Consider the following 13,111-nt stretch of genomic DNA (forward strand, 5'->3'; position numbering starts at 1 on the left):
TCAAGATTGTTATCAGGCAACTGCAGAGCTTGCTGATGAGCTGATCATTTGATTCAGGTGTCTTAAAGGAGGGAGACATGGAAAACAAGCTGGATTGCGGCTCTCGAGGACCAGGGTTGGCCACCCCTGCTGTAGATGATAATGCATGCACCAGTTGGACATCTTTTTTTAAATTCCTAAATTACACGAACATAGTAGTAAAAGTTGTAGCGACAAAAACAGCAAATATTTGTTTCTTGACCTTTCAAAAAAGCCAATATTAGGGTTCCACACTAAATATGTTCTTAAACTGTAATAAATTTTAATATTTAACAAAATATATTCTGGTATGATGATGAACAAAACTGGCATTTTGTAAAATGCAACATACTGGAAAAAAGCTATTTAAAATGAAGATTAAATGTTTTCACTTCTAAAAACTTTACTGTAGCATTAAGTCAATGTGGCTTAATGCAAAGGAAGTAAAAAGTGTCAAAACAGTAAGGCTGCGTGAACTACTGCCTCACAGAAACAAAATGCACCCACTTCCTCTCATCGTCCCAGTTGTTTTGGTTGGCACTTTGTCATTGGTTGGCTCAGAGGTGTGAAAAAAGACATCTCATAGTATAATATGGCCCATTTCCTGAATTCTTATTATCTGTTAAAGCTATATTTAGAAGTATAACTAAAGTGCTAACACCTCCCTCTCCAAGTAAAGTCGCTTGATTTACAAAGAGACAAGTAAAGATTTGTTAATTTAAAAAATCCTATCTGAAAACAGGATATAATTAATGACTACTATTATAATCTATATTTAAGAAATTACAAGAGTCATGATATATTTATTAACCTTAGTAGTGACCCCAGGACTGGAGGCACCAGGTGGGTTAGGGGTTCTGTGGGGAAGCAGGTCCAGTCTGGGTGGCACAGGTGGAAGGGCAGATTGAGGAGTCATGGACAAGGGTGATGGGGGGCGTTCCACCTTCATCACAGACATAAAACACAACTTAAATGTCACAAAAAGTAAAGTTTAAAACATCATGGGTGATAAGACAACCCAAAACATACCACTTCCTCAAACTAGATGACATGACAAAACACTACTTCTCATTACTATTCTAATGTTTCATTTAACCAAAATGCTCCATTTTAATGTCTCAATCGAGGATCTGCTTCTGCTCATTTTTTGTGTACAGACAAAAGTTTGAAACACAAGACCCCAAGCATTTAAAATATTGGGAATGTAAATGGAAACCATGACTGATTTCATGTCAACACACTAAAAATAGTATTCATTTTCGTGTACCAGTGCCTTAAAAAGAAAAACAAATTAAGTTAAAAAATAAAAAGCGGCCAATCAGACAACATTAAAGTGTGTGTGTGTTCCCTTGCTTAAACCTATGACTGTGTAAAAGATGAATGCAGCATCTCAGAGACATATAAAACATATAAGATAGATGACTATACCACATGTGAATTCATGACAGACATAAAAACTGCAACATGAAAGACACGGACATTGTAAAAGAGTTTAGATTGGAGATTTGAGTTTCAAGCATGGTAGACTGATGGCATTTTCTGATAGAAAATATGAATACCCTGAAATAGATATAGGTGACCAACTTGCAGGTTTTTGAAGTTACGATGGGTGGATGATCACCATTTTTGTTGCCGTTGTTTTGAATTGTGTGATTGGCACCTTGTGTGATTGCAGTTGATTCAAATCATTTCACAAGTAGCAGTACATGGCAGCTATCAGTTGTAACTTCAAAAAAAATATTAGAGGTGCATGATAATTATCAGTTCGATAATTATCGGTCCGATAATAGGAATTATGATGTCATCACAATAAATCCGATAACAATATGTTATCGGGCCTATTAATAAATTTTTTGGCACAGTGTCAGATTTGGATGTGTGCGTTTGTTTCCACTCCTGTTTTGCCAGTATGCAAAGTTTTGTTACTGTTCTAGAGGCTGTATTTTTCCTTCACTGAGTTATAAATCTTACTTTGGCAATTAGCAAATGTTTGCATTTTACAGTGTTATGTTTACAAGTTCTTGAGAGGCCTTTTGGTTACTGATAGGCTTGCTGTTCTATAATTGCCAGGTTAAGAAAGTTGTTTCATGGACCAAGATGACAAGATGTCTCCTCTCCTGTTGCACCCAATGTTTTATTTGCTGACAACTCACAATACTTGTTGGGTTTATGTTTTAGATTAGTGCTCATTGTTCAGAGGAACACATCGTCAATGATATTGACTGTTTATGATTAACTCAAATTATATTTCACAAAATTAATATGGGTACTTTATTTGAAGTCAAAACTGTTCTTGTCTTTGTTTTGTTGATTATAATAATGTTCATGTCATCATGAAAATACTGGTTCGGTCAAAGGCAAATCTATGCTGAATCTACCACTAGTATTTTTGACCTACAGGTGTTCAAAAACTCAGGTGAATATACATTGAAAAATTATATACAGTATATTATCGGTTATCGTATCGGTCTTGAGGAGCAGGAAGTTATCGATATAGGTACCGGTTTCAAAAAGTGGATATCGTGCACCCCTAAAAAAAAAATTAAATTCGCATCTCAAGTAGACTACTATCATTATGGCAAGAAATATTAATCAAAATCACATTTATTATATTAATAAAAACCTCTATTGCACTACTTTTGAATCTGAAATAACCCTGATGAATGCCGATCCCTTTCAATGCAATTTTTGGACTTTACTAATGAAGCCTTAATCTAGCGCTCTCTCTCCTAGTTGTTGGTTGACAAATGACTCAAAAGATGCTCTAACACAAGTAGATGTGCCACAGAGCCTACATTTTAAATATAAAAATGGTCAAAAATTAGGTTTATTTCATCGTGGCTGCCAGTGACAACTGATTAATTGTGCAGCCCTAATTTAATGGCACCTCTGCACACTAAACAGGTGCTACCTTTGTACAAGCGAGTTTGCTCATCATTAGGTGGGGGTCTTCAAGTCTGTCATCGTCGTCGTCATCATAGCTAGGCGAAGGAGCACCCTCAGCCCCGAACAAGCCCCGGCAAGACCCTCCACTGTTGTCCTTGGGGTCAAAAGGATCCACCACTATATGCTCGGTACCTTTAATTTCACAGCGACAGAAAGGGCAGCCCGTGCCTTGACCCTCAGATTCCTGAAACGTACAAAGGGATAAGAGAATGTGCACTTTATCCCGACTCGGAGATGACTCAATCTACAAGCACCTGCCACGCAGTGAGACAGGAAGTGCACATGAGATGACCACAAGGCTCAATCTTCACATCCTTGTCGTTCTCAGCGCAGATTTTGCACAGTTGAAAAGTGGAGCCCATCTCACAGTACAGCTCATATTGCTCCTGGTGGGGAGAGGGAAAAGGCATTACTGAGCCCTCCAGGGCCAGTATTCAGTATCATTGCAAAGAGAGGATCATGGTGCTATTTGTGCTGTGTAGGACTAATGGTGCTTTCTCACAATATTTTTTAAGATGGTAAATGAGCACTCAAAGTGCTTTGACACTACTCCCTCATTCATCTAATGATGACTAAGCATCCAGAGCAACACAGGATTCAGTATCTTGCTCAAGGACACTTCAACATGGTCACCAGGGTAGGGGAATTGAACGCACAACCTTTGGGTTGGGGAATGACTATACCACCCAATGAGCCATGCCGTCCTACAAGAATGAAACTTGTCCGAGTATATAAATTAAAAAAACAAAAAACAAACAAAAAACATTCTCATCATGTAGTCAAAACTAACAATATCATAATGTTCTCTTCATATGAGCAGCATTCCGGTAATTGATTTCATTTGATCTACCTTTTGCTTTTGGTGTATTGCATGTAATTTATTAATATTACAACTGGTTAGCATAGAAATGGGTTTTCAAAATGGAACTAGGGATGCTCCGATACTCAGTATCGGCACCCAATACAGTGATCCCTCGTTTTTCCCGGTCAATGGGGACCAGAACCTGCCACGATAAGTGAAAAACCGCGAATTGGCGCCCATCCCCCACACCCAAATAAAAACTTAATTTTTTATTTTTTTTATGTTTGTTCAATGTATTTATTCAGATTTAGCATTGCAATATATATATATACATACACACACATATATATATATATATATATATACATATATACATATGCACATACATATATATACATATGCATATATATACATATATACATATACATATATATACATATATATATACATATATATATGTGTATACGTATACAAGACTAGTTTTTGCACTTTTTCCACCCCAAGCATAATTAAAAAAAAAACGTATGCATGCATATATGCATATATACAGTATATATCTCTCTCTATATATTAATAAATGTTTTTAAGCACTTCAAATGTAATGATTAGCTTTTAAATTTATTAAACATGTTACTGTCTCACCAAATTATTTTTAAACGAGAATAAAGCAGAAAAATGCTTGTCTTTTGTCAAATCTGCTCAAGCTGCTCACTTACACACAATGAGTTGCCCCAGCAACTGTTTAACAAGAGGCTCTGACAAAAATCAAACCTTAACTGTCTGTCAATCATCGTTAACAAGCAACTCCAGTGTACTGCCTGACCAAGAAAAACGCTGGAGCGAGAGTGAGCGACTACATAATCGGATCGGGAGAGCTCTATAAAATACTGCATTTATTTATTTACTATTTAATTGGAAAAAAAAAAATGTAATTGAAAAAAAAAAAAAAAATGCGATGGACTGAGGGCGTGAAGTTTGACGCATTAAGTAGCGAGAGATCACTGTATTATTCAACTTTTATTCTTTATTCGTGGTTTTTTACATTATGCACAACTGTGATTTTGTTTGTGTAATAATCTACAGTAATTGTAACATGTAGTTGTTACATGTTTTAATGTCCAAAAAAAAAAAAAAAAAAAAAAAAAAAAAAAAAAAAAAAAAAAGCATTGGGACATCCCTAAATGGAACCTAAGTTATCTATTATTAACAACTCATAATGAGTGTGTTGTAAATTTTGTGTTATTTCAGTGAGACAAAACAAAAAGTACAATAAAAAATATCAGGAAGCTGTCATTCTGACCTGTGTGACTTTAATGTGGTCCTGAGGTGAAGGCTCACACAGTCCAGTCAAGTCTGGGTTTTGGGGCCGGCCATCGGGGAATAAATAGCTAAAAGTGAAGAGGCACATAGTTAATTGGTAATATAGTATAACAAAACACACAAAACCCACCACTGCTGCAGTTACTTAATAGCTTTTACTTTGGGCACACTGCATATACAATCCAAATGAAAATGGCATAAAAAGAAAGTCATATCAGAAGTACTTTTGCATTAAAAAAAAAAAAAAAAAAATATTCATTTAATAAAACATTCTGGCTTCAGTGAGTACACAGTTTTTTGTCAAGATTATCAGATTTAGTTTCATTTTATAATACACATACAAAATCAAATTAGAATCTAGCCATAAATTTTTAAATTGCAGATGCGAAGTAACGGTATGAAACCTACAAACTAATTAGAATGTCAGTTTCACACCCAAGGCTAAACTGTTGAGAGTACTAAAATTAAAACCATGTTGAAAATTGCTCCTTTGTGTCGATGTAAACTACCTCCTGGTTCATAGAGCATGATTACTGCTGTGAAATAGCTCATGAGTCAGCTGGTGGTGGCATCAGCCTTGCATGACACTGTAAAGTAAGTATGCCAAACTGAATATTTCTGGACTTACAATCCTTCCCTGAAGCCATCTATGAGGGCCTGGAAGAGGGGTTTATTATGAGGAATGGTCTGGAGAATGTTTCCATCCGCCGTCACGTAGCCGATTGCCCACTGGCCCAGACGGGTGCAGCTCAGTCGGAAGATATAACTGAAGAGAAATCAGAGAGAGGGAAAAAAAGATGATGTACTGAAGCAGCAGGAGAGGTTCACACTGTGTTTTAATGATGAGGATATGTAGGGTGCAAACAGATGGTGAAATGATGCACTATGACAGCAAATCATCTATTGACGTCTGTAACAGCTGGTCAAGTGTTGCTTTCAAGTTTGGTTTTCTATGAATGTTCTAATGGTAAGTACTGCACTATAAATTGTTGTGTCATGGTGTTCATGATGACCAACTTAGCGACGGATGTGACACTAGGCAAAATGGGCCAAAGCAGTGACATCGTCTTTCAGTGTACAATCCACCCATTGATGACAAGTGCTATAATGCACTGCAGCCTTCATTCACACACTTAAGTAAAGACACTTCCGTAAAGACACAGTCATACACATTCCTAACTTATACGAATTAACCGCTGCTCGTAATTGCATCTTAAATAATCAAAACCTGATCAGTATATTTTTTCAGAATAATCACATTGTTCACACACACCAACATCTCCAGTCACGTGATAAACGTGTAAAACAATAAATGTTCCAAATAAAGACACAGTAAGGCAAATTGGTTTCTTTGCCTTACCTGCCAGGTTTGTGAATGAACTTCTGCAGTCGTGCTTTGACCTCGTCATAAGTGAGGAAGGCCATATAACCTGGGTGGGTGACTGCCAAGCTGTTCCAGTTCCGTAATAGTGATGACCAAGGCTTTGAGAGAGAAAGTGTGACAAATCAGACAACAAAAAGCAGCTACAAAGTAAAAGAAATGTACTTGATGTTAACCCTTAGCTGTACCCGCCTCATAGTTAATAAGGGTCAGGCAAGTAAATCCCTGAAGCACAAAATACAATAATTCAAACTACACATAAATCATTTTGTGTCATCTGTGAAGGTTAAGGTCAGTACAAACTTCACAATTGGTTAGGTTCATGTACAAAAGCACAGAAATGACAAAGATGAACATGCAGTGTTCAACAGCCTCATTAGGTTTGCCTGTTGGAATGAGCCACAAAGGTCACGGTCAAGATGCACAACAACTCTGTGTATTTAATTAAACAACAAAGATTGAAATTTTTAATGTTATAGTACTTTCTCCACAACTTTTGTGGAGAGAAAAGTTTTATAAAAAACGACTGGAAATGTTTGTCACGTTAGGAGAAATATACATTTGTGGCAAAATGTCATGTCCATATTGTATCATCTTAAAATTGAAGCTTTATATGGTGCCAAGTTAGCTTGTGATAATGATATTGACAAAGAAATCAACAGTGAAATAAACTCTAAATTGTAATCGAGACAAAACAATGCTGTCCCTCACACAACTTTTCAAGGTAAAAGAGGTGCACATATAAAACAGCTTAGCATTCCCACTTCCCACTTGCTGTCTTATGACATTCAAATGCTTGCGGCAGTATTGTAAGAAACGTATAATGTTTGAGCATTGATATGCCTGTCAGGTTAATAGGAAGGAATTTTACTGTCTTCGACAAATGAGATCATGAAAACAAATTCATAAAATAACGAGGGGTTGTATGATAAAAAAACTGAAAACAAGGCTAATATTGACTTTTTTTTGGCATTGTGTTACTTAGCAAATGCTTGCAAAAATTGACACGAACAGGCTTTGAAGAAAAATTCACCCTCTGACCTTTCTGCTGTGGTTTCTTATTATGCAAACTCAAGGGAAAGCAACAAAGTTGTGGTCGCATGGCACAAAATAGACTATAACACTGCCTTTTAATGAGGAGTTAATTAGAACACCTTTAGGACTACATTTTGTTAAGTAATCATGTCAGCTAATCACTTCTTTTGAAGGAGGAATGATAACCTAAGGGATGCAAACAGAAATGCCAATTGCCTTGAGGAAGAGCATACAATAAATGTTATGCATATTTCAAATCTTCACAAGAGAGCGTTATGATGGCTACCTGGAAAAGTCTGGTGAAGATGTCGAACTCAAATACAGAGATGTAGTCATTACAAGTGAGGTCGATGGTGGACTTGAGGGCCATAGCCTCCAGGCCGGAGCTGATTGGATGGAATTCGTGGAGAGACTGACGGAACACCTTCCATGGCACAATAGTCCTTTAACATCCCAAAAAACGGTTTATGGAGAAAAAAAAAAGTTTAATTACAAGCGTCATGTATATAATGAAAAGTTACCACAACTAAGTCACAACTAGAAGTGATATTGTGACCAGTGATGTTTTCGTTAACAATGACTATAACACAAATAATTTGTTGACATAGTTTGTCAGACTGCATATTTGTCGTATTTGGTCACGTGGCATGTCCGATCAGAATCTTATTTTACTATTCAAAAGGAGTATTTCGGCAATTTTTATTATTTTGCATTGTTAAAAATTGCATTCTGTATCAATCCACCCGATTTTGTTCTTTTAGTCTAGCAGAGAATGACAGTCGTGCCTGACTCATCATGCAGTACCATCTTTACAACTTCAAGTCGTTCAACCAGCTCTCGGCCTTCTGCTGTCCGAGCCAATGAGGGGAAAGCGGCTGCAACTGCAGATGTGACATCACTAGGAAGTAACTAACTGGTTGAATACATGCCATCTTTGCAGAATTCAAGCGAAAGTGTAAGCACAGACTTCTGTCTTTATAATGAATGGGGAAATGGGGAAGTGACCTATGCCGTAAAGCAGTCGGGACATTTGTAGTTTTTTTTTTTTTGTGAGGCAGGGTACCTGCCAACCTCCTCAAAGTAAATTAGTGCCGGTGAAAGCTATACTGACCCCCAACATCATCATCATCATCATCATCGGCGATCACTCGTAATCGAGTATGATAGAAGAGCTGTCATTAAACTAGTTGTCAGTAGGGTTGGGCATTGTTTGAAATTGAATGATTCTGGTTCCAAATCTAGTTCCATGTTTCGATTCTGGTTCTGAACGATCTCGATTCTGATTCTTTTGAGAGGCTGGGTCAAAAAAAAAAAAAAAAAAAAAAAAAAAAAAAGGGGTAAAAAAATCTATAGTTTAAAAAATTATTAGTTTATATTAATGTCTTCTCGATTTTTAAAAAGAATTATATGAATAAAATGTATTATTATTATTCATATGAATTCAACATTATTATTTATTATCAGTACAATTAATATGATTTTATAAATTATATGAACTTCTCCCAGGGTTATTTTTAAGCTGTATATAAACATTAGTCTTTGAACTTGAATGTGATGAAGTTTCTTTCCACAGGAGTGCACATTCATAAAAATGTTTATTTTTCAAAAGCTCAAACATTTACTTATATTCTTTTGCCATACTTGTACCTTAGCTGGGAGCTACAACGAAGCATTAGTATAAATTATTCTATTCATTATAATTTGATGTAGTTTAGGCAAAATAATAAGGTTTCCTTATTTGTAAAACCAATTCTGTTGTGTTTACAGACACATGCAATGTTTATGTTGTGAAAATACCTGTTAGGCCAGTGAGTGGCGCTGTAGGAGTGTGTACGTATAATGCGGAGAGGAAGATATGAGAGCGTCTGGCTAGGATGCTTTGTGATGTTATGCTATGTTTTCACTGCTACGAGTTCATTAAAAAAGTAATCGAATGCTTCATATGACTGTTTTTTTTTTCTAAATACACAACACATCTGATTCCAAAACAAAATTCCTTTTAATACTGTTGATTTTAATGGAGGCGTCGACTGCTTTAAGATGGCGGCTGTTTACTACCGCCAGCAAGTCTGCCATTATGCATCTATTTCTCTTTAGATGTTCTAACGGTGCTGAATCTGTCATTTTGCATCTAGTTCTATGTACATGATATCGGCTATAGCCCGACGTAATAATACGACTTAATCTCGTACTATTTTCCACCCATCCATCTATCTATCCATCTACTGCTTAATCCGGGGTCGGGTCACTGGGACAGACGTAATGTATTGTTTTACTTACCTGGTTCTGACGCCGCTTCGTGTCACCTACGTAGCACTCTGCTAGCTTTGCACTTGGCACTTAGGCTATATTCCATGAAGCCGGTCGTGCATAATTGGTCGTGCAGCCACATTTGCATGATATAGTTGTGTTGCAAATGTTGCACTGAGCTGACTGGTCTTTTTTTTTTTTTTTTTTTTTTGGTAAAGTTAAGCCAAACTTTTGAGCGCCGCCGCACCGTGTCCATGGTTGTAATCAAGTTGCAATGCACAAACACGCGCTCCTTTGTGGCTTCTTCTTCGTGGTTTTCGGCAGCATTTTTTTCCCGCTCGGCGGTCAGGGCATCGACACATGGAATCGAAATTTAAACAATTTGAACGCTTCCGGGAGAACCGGAGTGTTAGAACCGGGTCCCATCGTTGCTCAATGCCCAACCCTAGTTATCAGTCGACATATCATCACAAATGTTATGAAAATATTTTATAAAGGTTTAAAAGTTACCTAGTGCTGCTTTAAGTGTCCATTTGTATTCTTTTGGAGAAGCATATTCACACTTGAGTAATAGTTAGTAAAGTCTCATTTATTTTTGATAAAGAAAACTGATTCATTACAGTCTGCCTCCTCCTCATTTGATTTTTTGTTTAGTTTGTTTGAAACAATTTATATCAGCGCTTTGCCCACAAGAAAAAACCATGTCAATCAGCAGCACTTTTTCATTGAATGAACAGGACTTTTGTCTGATTTGTGTACTGAGAACTTATTTGTGTTTTATACTCAGAACCTAACATATTTTTATGTTTTATACTCAGAACCTTTATTAAAAACTTCAACAAGTTTTATGTACTTAAAACAGTACAAGTTTAGACTACAGTTTAGTCAGAAAGCTGAAATATATATTTTTTAAGGAAATACAGGTAGTCATCCATCTTGTGTTCATTTCACTTCCACTTCACTTACAATATGCCTAAAAACAACTTTGAGTTAAACTGTGATGGTAATTGAAAAAAGTGACATCTACCCAAATTATTGTTTAACTAATTGTCCAATTAATCGATTTTAAAAATAATCGTTAGTTGCAGCTTTATGAAAGAATAACTGAACTCAAACAGTATTATTAGCATGAGAATAACAGACAAGAGGGCACTGTTGTTGGCTGTTGTCATTATTCCAGTGTTACAAAATCATATCAGTAAAATAACATTAAGCCTCACTTGTCCCCGAAGGCACGCCTCCAGAACTCTGCAGCATCAGCCTTGGTTATGCGGAAGTTGTCGCCCTGAAACAGACCATTGGGGAAGATGGCCTTCAGCTCGGCCAGCATGTGGCTGAAGATCAGTGATAGCTTAGTGAGGTTCCTCCTGCGAAAGAAGAGAACAGAAGACTTTCAGTTTAAAGCTACGTTTCAATTCCAAATAAATCATACTTAACGTAATTATCCTTTTGTAGTGCAGTAAATACTGTATTAGAAAATTACATGAACTCCAAGCATGACAAATACTATTTGCTTCAAATGCAACTGCACAACTAACAATTGTGTGCACCAGTGTCACATGTTTAGCTGAGGCTTTTCTTGTCTGCAAACCATTATATTAGTTGATTAAATTTCCTGCTACATGTGACAAGCTTATCAAGTAGCATTATTCATGTTTGTTGCATTTCCACAAGCAAACTGGGGAACCGTTATAAAATTGTCATGCAGCGGGGCCAAAAAAAAGCATTTTCGAGTCCTTCCAAAACCAAAAATGGAATTATGATGACTCCTCAGAAAAACAGAAGTATAATAAAAGAATAAAATGCTGGAGGAGAGGAAAGAGTGCAGTGTTTGCAAAGCACTGGAGCACCCAGCACCATTAGAGGAGTGATGCGAAGAGAACCCTGATTTATAACCCCGCGCACATTAGGGGATTGTATGTGGTTTTTGGGCAGCAGGAATTGACATGCATGAGAGTGACAGTAATAAAAAGGCATTAGTACATTATACTGTGTACCCTACGCAGGAAAAGGTGTTGGATACCAAGAAAAGCGCGTTATGGTAGCTTGTGAAGTTAGATAAGGTTACAATTGAATTTAGTACTGGACGATATGGGGGTGGATAGTCATGATAGGGGCCATTTGAAATCATGATGTGCCGATTTTCAATTATTCAATAAAAAATATACAACAACCTGGCAGCTTTTATTTATTCGTTACCTTATTTGGAGGCCGCGAGGCCGACCCAGGACACGCTGGGGAGACTGTCTCCCGGCTGGTCTGGAAACTAAGCTTGAGAACGATAAACCGATACGACCGGATATCCGGTTTTACAGGTGAGAGATACAGCTGTATCGATAATAAAGTTACCATTCGACAGTAATTAGCCATTAAATATTCAATGAACCGATAGTAGAGATAGAATTCGGCTATCGCGAGCACAAGAATCGGCTTCTAATGCATTGTTTAATATGATAATAATTTAGCTTTTACCTCACATGCTGCGCTTGTGTCATTCACCACACAGCGCACTTAGATTGTGACCGCCGTCATGGTTGCCTCAACTTCCCATTCATTTCGGCAGAACCGCTAGTAGTCGCCGTCATTACCCTATCGTCACGGGCGTGTCATAACAACGCGAGAGCTAACAAAACCACTGTAACGCACGCTCCGTAGCATTTTATTCACAGCCCAAAACGAAACTAGTAGTGGCAACGAAGCAACATGCTAAAACAATGGACAATTTGCGCACCACGCCAGAGACGTGCAGCGAAAGATTTTCAACACACCCCGGAAAACAAAAGTCGGACTTTGAAGTGACGAAGGCAGCCAGATCTGTTCGCATGGGACAGCTAGTGTGAAGCGGTACAGAGATCGTGAGTTTTTAACCCTGAAAAATAACCCACTACAATGGTGGAAAGGGCGGCATATTGTTTCCACGAAACACAGTCTACTTAAACATGAACATGTGGATCAGTTGATCTTCCTCAAGAAAAATCTGCCCTTCAAAAAAAGATATACACAGTGATGAGGAATAAAAAAAATGTGGAAGCACAGGCGTAAGTGAATGACTTTGCTGTGTATAAGGTTAAAGTAATTATTATAAACCTGTCTGTCTAAAATGTCATGTTTTCATTCCCCCAGTTATACCAGTGGTAAAGCATAATTTATTATTTATTTATGATAACACTAGCAGGTTTAATTCTTTTTTTCTAGAGCTGCTGCATATAATTTTTTTTTGCTTGTAAGATGTTTACGTTAAAGGTTTGCTCTTAAATTATTTACCTATTGTGTTCAAAACACCAGGAAATACAGTAATTAAATTACTGCACTTTATTGTTGTCTGTCACTGGAGTTTTATTTTATTATCAATCCCATCT

The 13,111-nt window shown here is 37.1% G+C and overlaps 1 protein-coding gene across 1 annotated transcript in view; it reads right to left on the bottom strand.

The window, feature by feature from the left end:
* Nucleotides 1-13,111, bottom strand: part of cbl (Cbl proto-oncogene, E3 ubiquitin protein ligase) — a 74,425-nt gene that overhangs the window by 10,097 nt on the left and 51,217 nt on the right. Inside the window, exons 3-10 of the mRNA XM_057839832.1 lie at nucleotides 10,973-11,119; nucleotides 7,789-7,945; nucleotides 6,447-6,568; nucleotides 5,715-5,852; nucleotides 5,067-5,154; nucleotides 3,219-3,350; nucleotides 2,930-3,148; nucleotides 830-961 (exon numbers count right to left, since the gene is read on the bottom strand). Of these exons, the coding sequence (XP_057695815.1) occupies nucleotides 830-961; nucleotides 2,930-3,148; nucleotides 3,219-3,350; nucleotides 5,067-5,154; nucleotides 5,715-5,852; nucleotides 6,447-6,568; nucleotides 7,789-7,945; nucleotides 10,973-11,119 (1,135 nt within the window). The remainder of the gene's footprint in view (nucleotides 1-829; nucleotides 962-2,929; nucleotides 3,149-3,218; nucleotides 3,351-5,066; nucleotides 5,155-5,714; nucleotides 5,853-6,446; nucleotides 6,569-7,788; nucleotides 7,946-10,972; nucleotides 11,120-13,111) is intronic.

The sequence above is a fragment of the Corythoichthys intestinalis genome, chromosome 6, assembly GCF_030265065.1.
Source record: "Corythoichthys intestinalis isolate RoL2023-P3 chromosome 6, ASM3026506v1, whole genome shotgun sequence".
In the NCBI taxonomy this organism is placed as follows: Eukaryota; Metazoa; Chordata; class Actinopteri; order Syngnathiformes; family Syngnathidae; genus Corythoichthys; species Corythoichthys intestinalis.